We start from the raw sequence: 20,714 nt of genomic DNA, 5'->3' as shown, positions 1-20,714 counted from the left end.
TCTGGCAGTTCACGTTAAATAAACAGGCTCTGTTGAAGTTGTGGTCAACCTCACTTTTAAAAGATGTTGTGGTTAGACGAAGGTGGGAAGACAAGTGCGCCTTTGATATAGAGAAACCATGTTTTCGGTTTCTTAGTAGGTTGTCATTTCATCCTAACTATCCAACACTGCCCCCTTGTGAAGCATTAATGTACTGATGTATAACTGATAGAGCACTGGAGTGGCTTATTATAGCCTAAAAAACAAACGTGTTGATTCCAGCTTGTCACAGGACCTTTGTTTTATTGTTGTTGATTGTGCTGCTTGGCTGAAAGACTTAAAACATGAAATTCCAACCAGCCTGAGGAAAAACGTGGCGATACACGACAGATAAATCTGCCACTGACATTTGCAAATACCATCAGCTACTAGTGTGAAGTTGTTCAATATGTTATTTTCCAGCTGTGACTGTTAACCATTTTTACACAAATAAAAGCATTAGTCAGCTATAAAGTAAGAACAATAAATAAATAAAGTAAAAGAAACACGTCAAATGTTATTTGATGCTTGGGTTGTTCAGCTTTTATATTCACTAAATATAGTTGGTTGAACGCTTCTCTACTCTTTTTCTCTTCTGGCACCAGCAGCCTCAAGGCCTTTTATATTTTAAGGTAAATACATACAGAGAGAACCCAACAATCAGATGACCCCGGCCCCTGTATGAGCAACCACTTTGGTGACAGTGGGAACAAAAAACTCCCTTTTTAAACAGGAAGAAACCTGCAGCAGAACCAGGCTCAGGGAGGGGCTGCCATCTGCTGCGACCGGTTGGGGGTGAGGAGAGGAAGACAGGACAAAAGACAGAGATTAATAACTAATGATTAAATGTCTTCCTTCTCTCTCCCCAACCGTCACAGCAGATGGCCCCGCCCCTCCCTGAGCCTGGTTCTGCTGCAGGTTTCTTCCTGTTTAAAAAGGGAGTTTTTCCTTCCCACTGTCGCCAAAGTGGTTGCTAATAGGGGATCATATGATGGTTGTATTTTTCTCTGTATGTATTATTGTAGGGTCTACCTTACAATATAAAGCGCCTTAAGGAGACTGTTGTTGTGATTTGGCGATGTATAAATAAAATTGAATTGAATTGAATTAAACACAAAGAGTGGGGAAAAAAAGGTGAGTGAAAAAGAGACAGTCAGTGCATTGTGGGAAGCTAAGCGAGGGATCAGGGTCACCTGATCCAGCCCTGTCTATATGCTTTATCAAAAAGGAAAGTTTTAATTCTAATCTTAAAAGCAGAGATGGTGTCTGTCTCTTGAATCCAAACTGGAAGCTGGTTCCAAAGAAGAGGGGCCTGAAAACTGACGGCTCTGCCTCCCATTCTACTTTTAAATATTTTAGAAACCAAAAGTAAGCCTGCAGGCAAAGTGGTTGTATCGGGGTCATACAGTACTATGAGGTCTTTAAGATAAGATGGGGCCTGATTTTTTTAAGACCTTATATGTGAGGAGGGGGATTCAACAGGAACCTAATGAAGAGAAGCTGATACTGGCGAAATATGCTCTTTCTTTGTGGTCCTCATAAGTAGTGTAGCTGCAGCATTTTGCATTAAAATGTTTACATGATGTTTACAGTTTTACATTCTTGCCTACAGTTGGGCAAGATGATTGATGCTGAAAACTACTTGAGAACCTTTTAAATGTTGGTGTTGTACCTTACAGTGATATCAACATGAAGCCATGGAGATGCTGCTGAAGTGCATAACATCCACTGTAACTCACATGTTGGAGTTTTATACTCAGCAGCCAGTTTTTACTTTGGTTGACTATAACTTTGTGTCCTGTTAGAACAAACTTGCCATGTGGTCATACGTGTGGTCATACGTGTGACCCTTGGTTCAGCCAGTTCTTTGCTTTAAGGTCTTCTTTGCTGTCCTTCTTTCTCCACAGCCACTGTCCTCAGAGGAAAACTGCCACAGCACCCACTCCAGTCAGTCTGACAGCCAGTATGGGTCACCCCCTAGAGGCTGGTCTGAAGAGCTGGATGAACATGGACACACCCTCTATGTGTCTGAATACACACAGGAGAAGGTGGAATCTGATTTTGATTGTGCTTAAAAGAGTTCGGGTGACCTCACCTGTCACCCTTAGCGACTGCACTTCCATCAGATGCTTTTTCTTTATTTGCAGCTGACCAGTGTTTATGTTTACAGTGGATAAAACATGTGGACGAACAAGGCCGACCCTACTACTACAGCGCTGATGGCTCCAGGTCAGAGTGGGAATTGCCTAAGGTAAGATTACATGATGAACTTGGTTGTCCGTGTGCTTTGTCTTCGCTCTTTACATCAGACATCCACCACCTAATGCAGGTTCCTTCCTGTGACAATGACAAGTCTTGTCGTATTACATCACCTGGCACCACTGCACTGTAACACACTTTGCCTCATCCTAGCAGTGTTGAGACCAGTCCTGTTGTTGTAAGTGGATGAAGTTCTGAGAGCTCACGGAAGAGCCAAGTTTACGTTGAACTCTAAGTGACTGGCTATTAGTGGCACTTTACCACCTAATCTGGAGGCTTTAGAGGCGATCAGAATAGACCGCTTCGTTTGCAGAGTGAGTAAACAGTGGTCCAGTGCACACGCAGGTACAGTCAGTGGACTTTACTGTAAACAATGCCTGCTGTGTAAGGAAAGTTCCTCTGTCCAATGATCCTGTGGACAGTAAAAGGAGAGGTAGGGAAAGGGGTTGTGAGGTCTGTTAGAAAAACATCTGGACTGTAAACATCACCACTTGTCTCTGTCGTTGCAGTACAACATCTCCCCTCAGCCTGGCGAGGTTCCTAAGAGTCGCAGCCTGGAGAGAAAGCAGCCGGAGCCCATTGTCCTCACTAAGTGGAGGCACAGCACTTATGTCTTAGACCTCAATGACAAGGTAGGACAGAGACCACCACTAATGTGGAGTTAAACAGTGTTAGGCTGATGGAAAAAGGCTCTGCTGTGTTGTTCATGCTGTGTTTTGTGTGCACTTTGAGTTCAGCATATGGAAAGGTGGTGAATAATTCTGTGTGTGAAAAGAAGAGAGCAGGTTGTTGTGAAAATTAATGATGGCCAAAAAAATGGATTAACAAGTTTGCTTTTTCTGGGGACGACTTCATGGTGTGTGTAGCCAGCATATCTCTGTGAGGACAGTGGGCACCTGCTCGTCATGTTGTGTGTGATTCAATCTTGTGACATGTAAAACGGGCCAGAGCCACAAAGTACAGCTCACAAACCCACACGCTGACACTTGAATGTCCCTGAATTCCTTTTAACAATGCAACATCTGTTACCATCTGGGTCAGTTATCAGTCTCGCTTGTGTCTTTGTTTGTGAGAGTGCTTTTTTGTTTTTGTCTCTTGTGAGAACAAAAATGTTTGCTTCTGTAACGGTTTTTTTGGGTGGGGGGCTTTTCCCCCCTGTCAAAGCTTCTCCGAGGAACTTTTTTCACAGGTTGAAAATACATTTTTGTTTTTTTTTTTGTTTTTTACCTAAGAAACTTTTTTACAAACTTGGCTAATTTTCTTTTCACCTGTTTCAACTGGAGAACTTTTTTCTTCCCATTTCACAGGTAGAAAAAGTAAAACATTGTAAAACGGTCTGAAATTGATTTTTACCTTTTAAGTCAGGAGGAAAATAAACGTGTTAGAGATTAGAAAATGAATCACCACAAGCTTTTCTCACTTTCCGCTCAGGGCTTCTGAAAGGAAAGCTCACAGAATACAAACTGATAAAAGAAAGGAGACGCTGCAGAGATTTAGACATCCTCAACCTTACCCTTCAATTTGGGCAAAGCTCCAAAAACTAGTCCCTGCACTTTTTATTATGCAACTAGGCACGTATTTTTTTCTTTTCTTTTTTTAACCCTCCCTGATGCAGAGTTTAGCAAGTCACATTAAAGAAATGGTTCTAATATGGGATCTAACAATATGCATGAGTTAAAAGAACTGGCTAAAGAGTGGCTAGATTTAAAAACAACACCCTATATGTTGGTGTTTTGTTAGTTTCTTCAGTGTACATTGTTGTTGATGCAGATCAGGAAAAGAAGAAGCTTATTGGACTAAATATTGAACATCTCTGAAGCCGAAATCCAAGATGTTTGCAGTTTAAACCCTAACTTGTCTTTTTTATCTTTCTCTTTTAATGACTTCTATTAACAATAACTCATTCTTGTGATTCCATCCCAGGTTTCTTCTCCATCACTCTCTAACCTCAGACCTACTGTCTTCATGTGTAGTCATGTATAGTTATTAGTGACTTATCACACTGTGCCTCTTGTTGGTAGGAGTGTGCTTCGGTGCCCAAGCAGAGCTCTCCAGACTCTGACTCCTGCCCCTCATCTCCTAAGCACCCCTTGACCGTTAGTATCCCAGCTTCCACTGCACACTGCATATCATCATCCTGCTGTCTCTGCATGTAAAGACAACACTTCTCATCTTTAATCTTCTCAACAACCCAGTTGGTTTACTATCGTCTGCTGCATGCCATATTTACCTGCATCAAACCTATCACCTACCTACTAAACTACTATTTCAACACTGCAGCATTAGGGTGCCATCTGCTGGTGGTGTTTAGCTATGACACAAGGCAACACAGCAGCTTTAAGACTGTTTGCTCCGCTCCATTTGCTTGTTGAGGATCGGTGTGTGTGTGTGTGTGTGTGTGTGTATTTTCATTCATGTGTTCCAGCAGGTTTTTATCTGCCACTGTGTGTCTCTCTCTTCAGCCTTCAGAGAAGTGTGGAGTTCTCAATGTCACCAAAATCACAGAGAATGGAAAGAAAGTCAGGTAAGACGTGATTACTCTCTAAAAGTGTTCTCTGCATCCACAGAATCTCATTAACACATTTGTTCTGACTAACAGGAAGAACTGGACCTCCTCATGGACTGTGCTGCAGGGCTCATCCCTGCTCTTTGCAAAGGGTCAGGGGGGCAGCACCAGCTGGGTATGTATCCTGTGACCTCGGACTTCTTCTTTTGCTTTTTTTTTTATTTTTTTTTATCATTCCATTTGTTTCTCTGATATTTTCCTTTTCCATATTCCTGCGTATTCACCGGCCTTCATGCCATCTGTGTTGTGACGTTTGTCAACTTCTGTTCATTAGTTTTCTCCTCTTCTCTCTGAAGTCTTACTACCGCAGCGACTCTATCCCAGAGCTGCTCCTCACTCTTCTTAGCAGCTGGAAGCACTCAGTCAAGCCCCGTCCCGCTGTCTCCTATGTGAACTGTAGGCCCGGTCAGGCTGCCGCTGTATGTTCCCTCTCTCTCTCTGCATGCGCTCCCACCTCTCTCCCATTTGTTCATTCACCCCTGCTGTGACTGACCAGGAGACTGACTGACGTGTGTTTGTCAAGCTTGACTCACCTTAACTTCACTTTAGAGAAACAGCGGTTTAGAGAGAGATCAAAGGATTCTTTTAAAGGTTGTGTGATATTTATACTTTTATCTTAAATTTACAAGAAAGCAGCTACCGTACGTTTTTGATCTTTGTTGCACTTTGTGGCATTAAACTTGCACATTTTACCTGGTGCTTGGAGAGCAGCCAGGATTTAGGCTACATCCACACTAATGCGTTTTCGTTGGAAAACGCATAGTTTTCTCTCCATTTTGGCCTCCCATCCACACTCAGACAGCATTTTCTGTGAAGGAAAACGCATACACTTGAAAATGGTGCTTTTGTGTCGCAGTGTGGACAGCAAAAACTGAGACATTTTGAAAACAATGATACATTTTAGTCATGTGATGCAATCAAGTGTCTAATTAAACAGCGGTGGGCATTATACAGCAGTTGTTTTGTTTGCTCTCAATTTTGATATCAGTTTGTACATCCCTCAGATAGCTTTTCTTCAAATTCCAACAACTCCACCTCATTGTTAGTCCACTTTAAAAAAAACTCGGTGCTTTTTCTCGACATTTTGCTGCGACGTTTCAAAGAGTCAGAAAGTAAATAAACGGCAGGCAGAAATGAGGCAGGTCGAATCGTCTTGTGTTTCATGCATGCGCAGTACTGGAACGTAAGCGTCTTCGCCCGTTTCAATGTGGACGCACAACTCTGTGAAAATGACTGAAGACGATAGTGTGTGGATGCGGAGTGTTTTCAGACGAAAACACCGTTTTCAAATCTATCCGGGCTAGTGTGGACGTAGCCATAGATACACTAATGAGCAGCAGTGGAGCCCAAACAGACAGACAAACAGAAAATAGTTAATAAAGAGGACTTAAATTATTCTGTTGGATAAAAGTGTATGCAGTGTGTCTCTCCTCAGGAGGACATCCACTTATATTTTACTTGGGGCAAGTGTGTTTAATACTTTATTGATAAATGGAATGCTCTTTAAATATTAAGTGAGTAAAAATATGCAGAAAAGAAAGAAAAAATGCAAAGAGTTTAAAGAAAATCAGCATTCCAGTAACTATAGAAAAGTGATTTAAAGAGAGGAAGAACAAAGTGTGATCAAACCTTCATGAAAGGTTCACACCCAACAGCTGCATCAGTGTGTTTCATACAGTTTCTCTGTGATGTCACTGAAAGATTTTTTTTTTTTAAGCAGTACTGATATTTCATTTAGCTGGAAGAAACCTCTGGCTGGTAGTTGTGTGTGGAGAGTAAGAGAAAAGAAGGAGAGCACGGAGAGACAAGCACAAAGTGCATACTTGGAGAGAGAGGAGGCAAGAGTTGATATTATGGCAGCATATAAAGACACAGGGAGGAAATACAGAATGCTAACAGGGCTTACCAAGCATAGGTCCAGGACCCAAGGAGTCAGAGGGGTTCCCTGGTCTTATTCCAAAAATATATTACATTGTCCAGAGTGAGGCACAATAAAATAAAGCAAGTCACTCTACAATCCAGTGCCAAATTTAAAATCTTGTCTTGGTCATTTACAACAAGTGGAGATACTTATAATTGACCTTGTTTTATGACGGGTCACACCACAGCTCCAGTGATTAATAACAGTGCTGGGTCGTGTCCTGGCATCCCCTTCCAGAAAGTTACCCACACATGAAGAGCCAGACTTTGGGGACAGTGCTGGAGTTGATCAACTGCTCCAACGTGCAGCTTTCTGCTGGGGTGTCTGACCAGGCGTTGATGTCAGGAATCTGTTCGCACAGTTTCAGGCATTTGCCATATGGACCGCATGTCTGACAAGAAGAGAGATTTAGGAGGCTCACGGTGTTCATCACTTTCCGGTGATATTTCCAGGAATAGCTCTGACTGAATTACAACGCTGTTAGATTTAAAACCTCCAAACATCGTGTTTATTAATATGCATGACATTAATATAAATAACTAATAGCCTTTTTGCTTTTTCGTAACACAAAACTAAAGATCTTTGTGTGTGAAGAGATCCAATATGTACCTCCTGCTCCACCAGTGATTCCTCTGACATCAATGCAATATTAATGAACATAACTGAGGTTCTTAGATGATTTAACGACTATTTTATTAACTGTTGTGTTATTTACTGAGTCCAGTGTTAAGTCTTTACCCCTTTGTTGCATATCTGGTTTCATCCTTGTACAGACACAGCATGACATCCCTGTTATATTATGTGTGCGTCAGATGTTGTCTCTCATACTGTGTCCCGTCTCTCTGTTCCAGAAGTTTGGCAGCAATCAGTCTAAGCCTGAGTTCACTGTGGATCTGCGCGGGGGGACAGTGGAGTGGGCCTCCAAGGACAAATCAAGCAAGAAGCACGTCATCGAGGTGCTGGACCCACTGGACCTGCTCCCAACTCTCAGCTCTTGTTTTTTCAGTCATTTTCGGTTCAAACATGTCAGAACAAGCTGAGCTGTTTTGGCTTTTTATCCTTTCCTCCTCTAGCTGAAGACCCGTCAGGGAACAGAGCTCCTGATACAGTCTGAGATCGACAGTGTCATCAGTGACTGGTACCGCGCCCTTACAGAGACCATCAACACACATGTGAGTGGAGGACACAGAAGCTTTACCTTTAATTTAGATACTTTTCCCACAATTCAGTGCAAGTCCAGCCAGAGCTGAAATCCCAGTTTACACCTGTTTAAACAAACTGCAGTGAAAGGTTAAATATTCAGGAGTGGACAGAATAAATAGAAACTGAGAGCAAATTCATTCTGAGCCAGCTTAAGCTAACAGCATGTATGTGTCTTCCCCGTCCAGGCGTGGGAGTCGGATGAAGCCATTGAGGAGGACATGCCAGAGTCTCCGGGAGCTGAGAAACAGGACAAGGAGAAGGAGCACCGGGACTCTAAGAAGAGCCGAGGTAAGTCTGCGAGTGTCCCTGCGCTACAGAATGGACATTCAGTGTGTTTGCAAAAGAGATGCACTCACATGGAGCCTGTCTTCCTACAGCAATGAAGAACTCTGTGAGCATGGATTCATCAGACCAGAAGAAAACCAGGATGAAGCTCAAGAAGTTCCTGACTCGTCGACCCACATACCAGGCTGTCCGAGACAAAGGATACATTAAAGGTAAGCGGACAGCAGCTCTATGCACGTGACTCCAGCGAGAGTGCTCTGTGATGTTCCACCAGACGGGTGAAAGATGGAAATAAATGTTTGTGCGTGCTCACAGATCAGGTGTTCGGCTGCAGTCTGACCAGTCTGTGTCAGCGGGAGAACACATCAGTGCCCAACTTTGTCACAATGTGCATCGAACATGTGGAGAACACAGGTATGAGCCCCCCATACATACGCATATGTCACACTGCTTATTATTTTTATCGATTTTTATATACAACTTCACAAATGCAGACATTAAGCTCCCCCATTCTAATCTAAAGACTCCAGAATATGTTGCTATAAATCATGCATCACCATGGCGATGGTTTCGGCTCAGTTTTATTTCATGTTCAGCCAGTCGTTTGTTACAGTTGCATTATTTTTTCACACACATTAAACAACAGAGTTCCAGAGGTTAAAAGTACACGAGCCAATTACCCGAGTCGTAAACTGGACGAGGCTGTGTAAAAGTATTTAAATGGAAAAAATGTTTGAAAATCAGTAAATACAAAAATAAATAGATCTTCCAGCCGATGAGGTTACATAGACACAGGCCAGTAACATGACCTGTGTCCAGGTCATGGCGGAGAGAGGCAGAGTCTTTCAGAAGTAAACTCAGGTTTTCTGCCACTTCAGCCAGTTCAGAATATTAAACATCTGTGTGGAATTTCAATTGTTTTTAAATTGTTTTTGCTTCTGATGCTGCGACTTTCTGTATCAGGCGTAATTTTAGTCTCTTTCAAGCATCAACTCAACTGTTTTCATTCAGACTACCTGCAGTTTGTTCCAGAGCAACACAAAGCGAGGCAGTGAAGACAAAAGCATTTGATCAGTCTCTCTTTGTTGGTGCTGCTGCTTTAAAGTCAGGAAACATAAACGCGGCCTTGTCGTTTACACTCCCTGCTCCTGTCTGTGTTCCCTTCCTCTCAACTACACCCACAGGTCTTAATATTGACGGCTTATATCGAGTGAGCGGGAACCTGGCAGTGATCCAGAAGCTTCGCTTTGCTGTGAATCATGGTAAGATCTAGTTACACTGTATCTCTATATGTGATGTGATGTAAAGGGTCAGCTTTCTGGTAATAGTTGTGTTCTGCCTTACCTCCTCGTCATCTGTCAGATGAGAAGGTGGATCTCAATGATAGCAAGTGGGAGGACATCCACGTCACCACCGGAGCTCTCAAGATGTTTTTCAGGGAGCTTCCAGAGCCTCTGTTCTCATACGGATCCTTCAATGACTTTGTGAATGCCATCAGTGAGTTATACGGTTAAAATAGTGCCGCTCTCAATCTTTAGGTTAAATCCTTTGCCTGGTGTGACCACAAGGTGGCACTGCATCCATGTGTTTTCGCTGATTCTGCTTCTCCTCTTCAGAGTGCTCCGACTACAAGCAGCGAGTGAATTCAATCAAAGATTTAATCAAGAAGTTGCCAAAGCCCAACCATGACACAATGCAAATCCTCTTCAAACACCTGAGGAGGTAAGCAGTGCGCTGGGACACTTTCCATTCATCCATTTAATAAATAACTTCTTCAGATCCTGAAACCTGTGAAATTTCATCACTGTCTTCAGAAGTGAGAGAGTCATCAGTCAGACTTGTTCACTTCTAGGTTTCCCAATTGAAGTCGGATATTCTCTGAATTAAAGCCACTGTGTTGTATGTTAGTTATTTATTACTGTGTATTTTGTTATACACTAAGGTATAATGACAAAACATTGTTTCAGCCCAGATATAAATCATTTTACCCTGAAGATCCATCAAATAAAAACAAATATTCGGACCTGTGTCTGTATCAACACATGGGAAAAGTACAGCCTGACAACTGTAACCAGCCCATCCCAGTGTGAAGCCCAGGATCATAACTAGTTGGCCAACTCATCAGCAGTCACTTTGAAAAATATAACTGGTGATAAACGTTTATGAGGAACATCCGACACGGAGAAAGTAAACGCCTTCAAGTGTGTATTCTCTAATGCCCGTCCTCTTTGATTTATTGGGTCACGTTTTACTTGAACGAGTTTCACACGCGTGGCTCAAACGGACCCGTTCAGCTGTTTACTCTCCCTCATTCCGATCAGCCTACATGCAAACACAAACTTGAGCCAGCTGTGTATTCTTGGCTCACTGCAGCCAGTGGCAATATCATATGTTCACAATGACATTTGCCTAGCTTTCCAATTTGCATTTATATGGTGCCGTGTTTGCTGTAATTCAGTACCTGTGAAGTGGTGTTTCATGAGGAAATTTATAGCGTGACATTCTGTATATGGAGGTCTACATATATCAGCAGGGGGATTTAATCTGCCTTCTTTTTTCCTTCGCTCCATGAATATGTTATTGTTTTGTGCATCTGCATGCAAGGATGTAGATTCTATTTAAAAAAGCTATTATGCTCTTGCCTGGAGCGTTCTGTCGTGTTACCGAGTTTGCTTCTGCGCTCCGGCTCGAGCCTTAAAGATGTATGTAATGCACTTTTCTCCAGATGAAACCGGAACGCCGGCGAACATCTGAAGCTGTTTATAAAACGTGCAATCTTTAAATCTCCTCTTCTCCCCATTCTCCTCTTCTCTCCAGGGTGGTGGACCACGGAGAGGCCAACCGCATGACCACGCAGAGCGTGGCCATCGTGTTCGGACCCACGCTGCTGAGGCCCGAGACCGAGACGGGCAACATCGCGGTCCACATGGTCTACCAGAACCAGATAGTAGAGCTTATACTGCTCGAGTACGAAAGTATTTTTGGTAGGTAGAGGTGCCTACTTAGGAAGAGGATGCCACACTTTTCAAACACGGACTTGTTTTCCATTTCCCCTCCTCTCTTTTGTTTCTGGACTGAACTGAACATTGCTGTGGACCAAGCAGAAAAAAAATTCCTAAAGTGTTGCACTTGAAGAAGTTTTGGAGATGATTTAAAAGAAAAAAACAAAGTGTATAAATCTCACCCACTTGTTCAGTTGCCATTCCTGCTGCGAGTAGTGGGGCCAGATGAGTTTTTTTTCAGAGTGGTGCTGCGATGACGTGTGGACGATGTGGTGGATTTGAGTATTCAGGTGTTTTTCACATACACTGGATTCCCTGTGGCCAGTAAATGAAAGTGGAGCTGCTCGCACCTCTTGGTGGAATCCGACCAGCAGTGGTTCTGGTTTCTGTGTCGTGAAGCTTCGTTTGTGACGTGTGAGCCCTTTGAGTATTTGGATGAGGTGGAAAAAGAATCAGTGTTAAGCTAACAGACTGTCTTTTGGCTCTTGGATGAACTGGAATTACACTTATCCCACTTATTAGTGACACCCCCGCCCCCACTTTCAACCAGTGTTGGCCATTAACCCTTTGACACACGAGTGTGCCGAGTGAGGTAAATGGCATCAAATCGGAGCAGAAGCATCCCTGTGTTGCCACTTTGTAACAAACTGTGTGTCGTGTAGTCTAACGTGCTTTGGTAACATTTGCGTTAAGCCGGCCGCGGTCCTTCGTGAACTTCATTAAAACTTCAGTGGCGAGAAAGGTCGCCAACCTCAGTCCTGGTGTTACTGGAAACCAACAAAGCGGACTTCTGGGAACTTCAGTGTTACCATTTCACGTGAATTTGCTGACCCTTCTCCTCACGTAAGCTAATATTACAAAGTGTTCAGACAGGGGAACATGGCGCCCGGCTGTTCGAACGCAAAGAAGAGCCTTTAAACCCTTTCGGAGCGTATGTACAGGGAAAGAAAGTAGCTGTTAAACTGTCGTAGTGACTGAGGTATGTGTGCTTTTGATGGCGAACCAGTGAAAGAGTCTGACTTTGTTGAAGTTTGAATCAAAAACGTGAAAAATAGACAGATTGTGAAAAAGAAAAAAAAACCCGTGACCGACTGTTACTTTTGTTTGCAGGTGTATCTGGAGTGTTTGCGCATGGTCAGGCATACATTTGAATGTACTTTTCAGGCTAACTGCTGTTTGTGAAATTGCTATGTCTAATAAAAAACAAGACAAACCCACGTCGGTGTGTGCTGTGGTGGATGTGACGTGTAGAAAAGGTTAGCAGGCTGTTTAACCTTCAATCAGCTCTAAAGCTTCCCCCCTTTCCCTCGTCTTTAATTACATAATTGAATTAATCTACTCAGCACTGATATCCTGCTTATTGAATTGAGTGATTAAGCTTTCATGTCTCAATCAATTATTTTCCTACCTGTTAATTATGAAATGAAACGTCGGTGTATTTCTGGAGATTTCTTGAACGCAGCCCAACCTCTGCCGCTCCACTTCCATTAATCTGATTTCTCCGTTCTTCAAACGCCGTTTTTGTCGTTACGTCTCAGGTCAAACGTGGCTGCAGACCTGAAGGGTGTGGATTAATTGATGTCTAATTAGGTAATTGCCACAGTGTCAGTTCTGATTAAGAAGCACGAAATGGAGCAAACTCTGCTTTGCTGAAAGCCACACAGAGCCTGTGTGTATATTTTCTGTAGTTGTCTCCATATCTGGAAGTTTCCAGAGTGGGTTTGCTTTAATCTAATTTAGTTTTTATTAGCGCCAGTGTTTAATTTTCCTTGATTTTTGGAATGTGGCATTTGTCGGGGGAATGCCACATCAAAGACGTCAACTAAAGACACCTCCCGTTGTTATAGTTTCAGAATATCCTTGTTTTCACCTTGTTAACTTTAACCTCTTTTTCATATCATTTTTTGTGCATATATATATATATATATATATAAAATAGTTTCTTGGCCCGATGAGGCTATTTAATGACAAATTAAGTCAATACATTTGGTATCTTTTCACTGAAACTCAGTATGAGGTCCAAAGAAATGTTAATGGAGTGAAGGACAGAGCAGAAACTTTAAGAGTAGCCAAATTAGCTACAAAGAAAACCAAAAGGCCTGAAAGACCACAGCAGGCAACTAAACTCTTGGGGAGGTAGGTGTATCATAATCAGTGTTAATGTCGTGAATGTAAACAGCGTTTACAACACGGTGTAAACCTTTGCCTATACTAAAAACAGCAAGGGTAGATTGGACTGACAGAAAACGTGAAAGTACGGTGGCCTGGAGAGGTCAAAAGCACCAGCGAATAGAAAAGAATGCAAAAGCTCACACACACATAAAGAAGCACAACAGAACCTATGTTGTGTCCTCACACAACATGGTGACAATCAGCTGCAGATGTGACAGAAAAAGTCTTCACAGATGAAACAAAGATTAACTTCTGTCAGAATGATGAGAAGAGAAATGATCCAAAGCTTTCCACAGCATCTGTGAAACACGCTGAAGGCGATGTTATGGCACAGGCCTGGCTGTCAGCAGAAACCTGTAAATTGTGTTTGCCGATAATGTGACTACTAACAAAAGTAGCAGGATGAACTAAAGTGTACAGGACCGCTGCTCAGATTCAGCCGAATGCAGCAAAACTGATGAGACGGCGCTTCACACTGCAGATGGATAAGCCAAAGCAAACCGCAAAATCGACCCAAGAGTTCCTCAAAGCAAAGAAAGGAGTTCTTCAATGGGCAGGTCAAACACCTGAAGACAGCAGCATAGCAGACGATCTCACTCTTACCTGGTTTTCAGGATCTCCCAAATGCTTGCTGTTGGTGGATTCCCTGGTTTGATTTAACATTTCAGCCTGTACATTAGCCCGCAGACATTAATGTGAGGGTTTAGAATCTATGACTGACCGTATCTCACAGATGACAAAAGCTGTGCGATGTGTGACATCATGTGTGAGTCACATGTATGTTAGATTTTTAATACTGTAAGCAGAATACCTCGTGTGACTTTTCCCTCTTTCTTGGCAGTATTTATCTTCTGTACTTTCTCTAAGGGAGTTAAACAGAACTTTTCATCCAGCCTACAGGCTCTTTTCTTTCCACCACATGCCCTCCTCTGATTGAAGCCACTACTCTGAACCACCTCCGCTCTCTTTGCCTATGTGTTAATTTATTGCAACAGGTTTAACTCATACCTCAGCTCTGGCTCTGTTTTGACAGGACGGACCACCCTGGATTCAACAAACGTGTCAAAGGTAGGCAGCACTGAGTCGTGCACCCCGCTGAAAACCGCAGGCCGTTAAAACTGAGATGCAAGGAGGAGGGCCCTCAGTATTTCCAAATGAGAAAACAATTAGATCATTTCTATAATTCATGGATGTGACCACAGCGCAGGCCTGGAGAGGCTTTGAGTGTTTGAAATGCTCCGTATGCTTGCAGTGGTTTTCAGGCCTGATCTGCTCCGTGGAGGCCGAGGTGTGGGCAGGTAATGTGAACAAGCCATTATGGAGCATAAAAGATTTATGGATCTTCCCCCCCCCCCCGCTTCATTTGCAGGTGGGCTGTCAGCAAAGTGGCTGAATGAGGAACAAAATGGTTTGGGAGGTTTTTCTTTTTCTACTCTGTGGTAAAGACATTTTTACCAACTGCTTTTACCAATAGCTCAGAGAGCAAGCGTGAGGTGCTGTTAGCTCAGTGCTGCAAGATGAAGACATCCAAGAGGAGACTTTTAGATTCCATGATGCTGATTGGTTGTTGAGCTGTGCAGCAGTTAGAGCGTTGGAGCTTTTAAACGTTGTGTTTTCTGACTGACAGTTAATTTAATTTTTTTTACTACACAGGTTTTCTTTCTTTCTTTTTTGTTTCTGGTGAAACGGGTTTGTTGAAGATCCTAATGTGCATTAGAAGTGACGTTTCATTTGACAATCCAGTCCAAACATCTCTTTGACAGATGAACTAATGTTCCTCCACCTCCTCTGCATCCATCCACCAGCCTGCTACGCCACCATTAATGATTTCTGTGGCAGCAGCAGGGCGACATCACTCAGCGCTGCAGTTTCATGTCTGATAACACAAACTTAGACGTCTGCTGACACTGATATGAACTCGATATGTTTTTGAAGCTGTTAATACAGAATGAATGCACCTAATATAATGTCACCTATGTAGGGGTGGGCGGTATAGCCTCAAAATTATATCACGATATTTCATCGAAATTTGCAATAATGATATTTATGATGATATAGTTAAAAATACTGAATGTTGTATCAGTGATTGAAGCTTTCAGGCAGCAGCATTTGTCAGGGCAAACAAAGGGACCGGCATCTGTGCTCATCGGCGACCTGATTCACTGTGTGAATGAATCCATCACAGTGAATCAGGTTGTGTAAGAATTTCAAAGTTATAAAGTGTTCTACAGGTTGTAGTCTGCATGATTGTCAACTATATGCTGCTATATCACTGGTTTATGTTTGCAGTGTCACATTTTTTTAATTGGTATGTACTCAAATATTGGATTTTACAGGCTAATACTCAAACAGTTTTTAATGTATCCGTTGCAAATAAACTCATGTCTTTTTTTTCTCTGATGATAAAAAAGACCAGGCTTTTATTCTTTTTCATTCCATGTGTATTCAGCTAGCTAATACTCATAGTTCATAGTAAGTAAAAGCAGGGAAGTTTTCAGACTTTGATCCTGTTGTTGAGATATTCAGGGCTAAACACTGCTGCAGATTTCAGTGAGCGAATAACAGCCCCGAAATAGTCAACACACCATTTTCAGAAAACACAAATTATTTCATATATTAAGTTAAAATTTCATATATATTCAAACCTTTGACCATGAAGGTTTTATTTAAATCAGAGGTGAAATTATTCAAAAATAAATTTGCTCATTTGAGATGTAATGACCTTTAAACTAAACCTGTGGTTACAAAAACACTTCCTGTCCAGGGGAAAACGTCCTGTGGCCCTGACTTCTGTAAGCACTTTCCGAGTGGGTGTATTTGCACTCACCCATTTCTGGTTACATTGAATAAAACGAGTGACAGAAGGCAGTATTATCAAGTTTGTTGTCACTATTGTAGCTATTCTCAGGTATACAGCATATATGCTGGACTCTGTTGTTTTACACTAGTATAACACCGCAGTTCTTTACAAGTACCTATAGCAGGACTTTTTCCCCTCGTGTCCTATCAGTCATTTTGTAAAATGATGCTGTTTTATATTCTTTCTTTTTTTTTTAACCTGTGACTCTACCGACAACCTCAGACCTTCGGCAGCTCCTCTAGACTTCCTAAATGCAGCTGTTTCACTTCCATATGACAAAAACCAGACAAACTGCTATTTCTGAGCTCAACTGGAGGGATTTTTGAATGCATTTGAGCTGTGAGCACAACATGTCCAAGGTTCTATAAGTGCACTGGGGTTTGGACAAACACTTTTCAGAGAGAGATCACATAACCTGGAGACATAAAAGCAAAAATGTAGATGAGAAAGCATTTCTTCAGTTATTTGAGAGAGCTGGCCTTTAACACGGCCCACACACTGTAACATTTTTAATGTGAGGGTAAAATTTAAGACAACAAAAAAAGGGGGGTGCATTGAAGTCTGCACGTTCCTACACTGATGGTGTGAGCGCATACAAGTTTAACATCATGTGCAAGAAGAAGAACCAGTTCCTGTTGCAGAAATAACTCATTTTGCCAGCGCGCTTGAACTCAAAGCCATCCTTTATCCAAATGTGCTGTCATAGATGCAGCGCGTGGCTGACTGGGCTGTGTTCTCGCATGCATGGTGATGCTAAGTAAGCGTGTAAGTATTCCAAACGTCAGCCCGACTCGTCGTTGTTATTAATGAGCTTCGGGTGGCAGGAGTGGATCATTTTCCATGGAAATTCAATGCATTTTAAATAGCGGTGGATCAACATTCCAGGCCAGGATTTACATAAGGTAATTGCAGGATGCTGAAAGCACCTTCTAGCTGGCAATGGACTTTTCCCCCCCCTCCTCCTTACCTTCAGTAATACAATCAAGTCCATTAAGTAGGCAATAAATACAAGGCAAGACTGTATCAGCATTCCATGACAGATAATGGGCTCTCTCCAGAATATCTATTTATTTACCCTTGGACAGTTACAGCTGCTGTTGTAGCAGACACACACGGGTAGTCTAAACCCGCCTCTTCTGCTCCAGTATTTTCTCTTGTTGTCAGTGAGAATTGAAATGAGGCAGCTCTTAGGAAAAGAGGGTGAATAGGAGAGACGGGGCCTCCTCCTTACACCTCTCTGAGGTCTACCTGCGGCAGCTGCAATGGGGGTCTGGGGAAATTAACTGTAGATAGAGCGAGAACACAAAGACAACAGTGGCATGCTGTATATATGCAGAGGTGGAACGGGACTTCAATCAACTCGAAGCTTTAAAAAAAACACATAAAAAATACTTTCTTTCCTGGCTTTGTCAACTGGTGGTTAAAACCTCATGCTCCAGGCTTCAATATTAATATCAAGTACAGCGTCTGCTTTCCTGTGACGACGAGGAACACGTGGCGTAGGTACTTGTTGGCCTCTGTAGGTCTGTGACACAGCCTGTTCAGCAGCTCATTAGAGAAATGGGCTGAGCTGGCTGCCCCTCCCTTCATCTGCACCAACACTCTCCCTCCCTTTTTTTTTTTCTTCCCCCCCGGAGACCTTTCGATTATGTGCCAGTGGCATGTATGGCTTTTGGGGGCCATCAAGTGATGATTACACTCGGTGTGTTGCTTTTAATTGATGCAGGAATCAGAAGCAATCGGCAGCAAAGGGAGAGGCTCCTCGTTTGGAAATGAGGGCAGCTGTGAAGTGATCTTCCAAGCCTGGATGGAGATGTGAGGTGGAGGTTGGCCGTGATAAGTACTGACAGTGAGACAAAGGAAGAACTAGGTGCTCTGATTAATGTGAAAGGAGCTGGATTGGGGGGGAGGTGGGGTGGTTCTGTTTTTCCTTTCTCTCTCTCATTAACACTGTTGGCTCTGGAATATGTTAGCTAACAGCGCATGTATTCCCCTGGTGGGGCCAGTCTCCGCCGAGGCTGTAATTAGGACATTTCATCCACAGCCTTTTCAACGCAGCTGTCTGATTGGTGGAAAAGGCCCAGCGTAATTACAGAGGCCCTGGGCCTCCAATGCTGTCGGGCGAGGAGAGGAGGGACCCTAAACAAATCACAAACAAGAATTCAATTAGCAGATCAACAGCCTCACACGTGGACGTCCGCGTTCGACAAGCCACTTTTGACAGTTCCTGCTTCTGGTCTGAGCTCGGGGAAGTTTTCTTTCTCTCACCGCAGGTAGACCTTTCAGAGGGAGGGCTGCGCTAGTTTGCCAGCTCTCTCATAAGCTCATTGGATTTGCTCCTGTGCCAATGTCTTACTTAATTAGCCTGCACATCTTTACGGGCATAAATCGCTTTTACATCACTGCCAACGGAGCGCACCGCAAAGTGGGTCGATCATATATTATGTTGATCCTCCTTTGGCGTGGTTAAAGCCATACATTACATTTGAATTTGTCGAAGAGCTGAGGACCCCCTGGCATAATTCTTCTTTGTTGTGCTGTCAGCGCTAATCTCTCCCCAGGGGTCTCAGCATCAGCTCTCTCTTTCTTTCCCGTCGCTGCCCCCAGATCGGATGAGTAAAGGGACGTGGGGGATTGAGCCAAGCCAGGAGGGCACCCACACATCTCTCATCACCCCACCGCCCCTCCTAATGCGCAAACCTGCCTCCTACCTTCCCCGCTCAGGCCTCGACTCGGGGTGTTTGTGATGAAGATGACACATTTGATCTGCCTCTCCCCCTTTTTTTGCTTTGATACCTTCCCACACTCCTCACTTTCGTCGTCACCATTGCCACGAGTTAACAAACTTTACAGCCAGACTAATCGGTGGTGTGAAAGGTGGTACTCGTAATGACTGTGCAGCTCCCCTCAGCTCAACATTTTGTTGTCTTTCAGCTTAGACTGAAGCATGTTAGGTTAAGTGTGAATGTGAGTGTCTCTCTGATTGCCAATCTATTCAGGGCATTCGCATTGACTTAGCAGTGTCCTAGCATGCTTCTCTTCACTGGTTAACTTTTAGCTTAGCATTATCTTTTATATTAGGGCTTAATTACGGAGCCCCCCAGGGGACATGGGAGAAAAAAAAATTAGGGAGGAAAAAAAAAAATTAGGGAGGAAAAAAAAAATTAGGGAGAAAAAAAAATTAAGACGGACTATTGCGAGATCTCGCAATAAGTATTGCGAGCGCTCGCAATAAGTATTGTGAGCGCTCGCAAAAGTATTGCGAGATCTCGCAAAACTCCAACAATGGCGGCAGCTACTTAGTTGTAATATTACTCTTTCTGGGTCACAAAATACACTTTTAAGATATTTTGAGGCGTGAATGTAGTTGTGTAAACGTCAGATACCTGCTCGGTTTACAAGACATCACATATTTGCAAAAGAGCTCCGACGTTTTTGGAGATCTGACACCCACTAGCTCGAAGCTAATGGGAGGTCGAGACCTACTACAGCCGGGAGGAACACCGCTTTCCTGGCACATCGTGCCTCGACCTCCCGGTCGGCTTCGAGCTGGCGGCCACTAGCTTGAAGCTAACGGGAAGTCGAGACCTACTACAGCCGGGAGGAACACCACTTTCCCGGCACATCGTGCCTCGACCTCCCGGTCGGCTTCGAGCTGGCGGCCTCCGAAGAATGCGGCTAAAACTTTTGCGAGATCTCGCAATACTTTTGCGAGCGCTCGCAATACTTTTGCGAGCGCTCGCAATACTTTTGCGAGCGCTCGCAAAAGTCCGTCTTAATTTTTTTTTCCTCCCTAATTTTTTTTCTCCCATGTCCCCTGGGGGGCTCCGTACTTAATCTATACCTCTATTATTAGCAATTAACCCATGCAAGCAAATATTCCCTTATTTCCATTGTGAAAAAATGTTAAGCGAAGAAGCAAATATGATATTAAAATGCATTTTAATGTAATCAAAAAGGAAAGTTTTAGCAGCAGACTGTAAACTAATAAAAGTAAATAGTAACTAACTGATACATTTGAAGGCTTTCATTCTGTGACTTTTCCCTGTAGCCTTTTTATTTATCTTTATAGTGACTGGCGAGCTGAGCTCTGTTCTGACATCAAAAACAATGATTAGCTGAGGCAAAATCACAATCTTGGCAAAATTAGGACACACACATCCGTGTTAGGCTAATTGGAGATTCTAAATCTGTCGTAGGTGTGGATGGTAGTCTCTCTGCTTGCGTTTGCACTGTGGCACACTATCAACATGGCCGGGGTCTACCCTGCCTCAGGCCTAATGTCAGCAGGGGTAGACTCCAGCACCTATTTTGGGACACTAGTTGGATTTTTTTACTTCCTCAGTCTGTAAATACCTTTTTAACTTTATAGCGAGGCTTGCTCTTTGTCATTTTTTAAAAATATTTTCCATAAATTGATGACTCTTC

The 20,714-nt window shown here is 43.0% G+C and overlaps 1 protein-coding gene across 5 annotated transcripts in view; it reads left to right on the top strand.

The window, feature by feature from the left end:
* Positions 1 to 12,471, top strand: part of arhgap12b (Rho GTPase activating protein 12b) — a 63,072-nt gene extending 50,601 nt beyond the window's left edge. The window contains exons 4-19 of one of the 5 annotated variants that reach the window (XM_086307331.1): positions 1,926 to 2,066; positions 2,189 to 2,269; positions 2,787 to 2,909; positions 4,299 to 4,373; positions 4,740 to 4,801; positions 4,877 to 4,958; positions 5,140 to 5,262; positions 7,616 to 7,720; positions 7,838 to 7,936; positions 8,153 to 8,255; positions 8,345 to 8,464; positions 8,568 to 8,666; positions 9,437 to 9,514; positions 9,615 to 9,749; positions 9,869 to 9,974; positions 11,070 to 12,471. In XM_086307331.1, coding sequence (XP_086163457.1) covers positions 1,926 to 2,066; positions 2,189 to 2,269; positions 2,787 to 2,909; positions 4,299 to 4,373; positions 4,740 to 4,801; positions 4,877 to 4,958; positions 5,140 to 5,262; positions 7,616 to 7,720; positions 7,838 to 7,936; positions 8,153 to 8,255; positions 8,345 to 8,464; positions 8,568 to 8,666; positions 9,437 to 9,514; positions 9,615 to 9,749; positions 9,869 to 9,974; positions 11,070 to 11,244 — 1,707 coding nt within the window. In that variant the 3' untranslated portion in view covers positions 11,245 to 12,471. The remainder of the gene's footprint in view (positions 1 to 1,925; positions 2,067 to 2,188; positions 2,270 to 2,786; positions 2,910 to 4,298; positions 4,374 to 4,739; positions 4,802 to 4,876; positions 4,959 to 5,139; positions 5,263 to 7,615; positions 7,721 to 7,837; positions 7,937 to 8,152; positions 8,256 to 8,344; positions 8,465 to 8,567; positions 8,667 to 9,436; positions 9,515 to 9,614; positions 9,750 to 9,868; positions 9,975 to 11,069) is intronic. The other 4 variants (XM_086307332.1, XM_086307334.1, XM_086307333.1 and 1 more) reach the window with 4 other exon arrangements.
* Positions 12,472 to 20,714: the final 8,243 nt, after the last annotated feature.

Source organism: Aulonocara sp. 'chitande type north' Nkhata Bay, linkage group LG9 (assembly GCF_057382095.1).
Source record: "Aulonocara sp. 'chitande type north' Nkhata Bay isolate Kocher_YH1m ecotype deep benthic linkage group LG9, A_spYH_male_GT1.1, whole genome shotgun sequence".
Lineage (NCBI taxonomy): Eukaryota > Metazoa > Chordata > Actinopteri > Cichliformes > Cichlidae > Aulonocara > Aulonocara sp. 'chitande type north' Nkhata Bay.
This window is presented reverse-complemented; position numbering and strand designations above follow the sequence as displayed.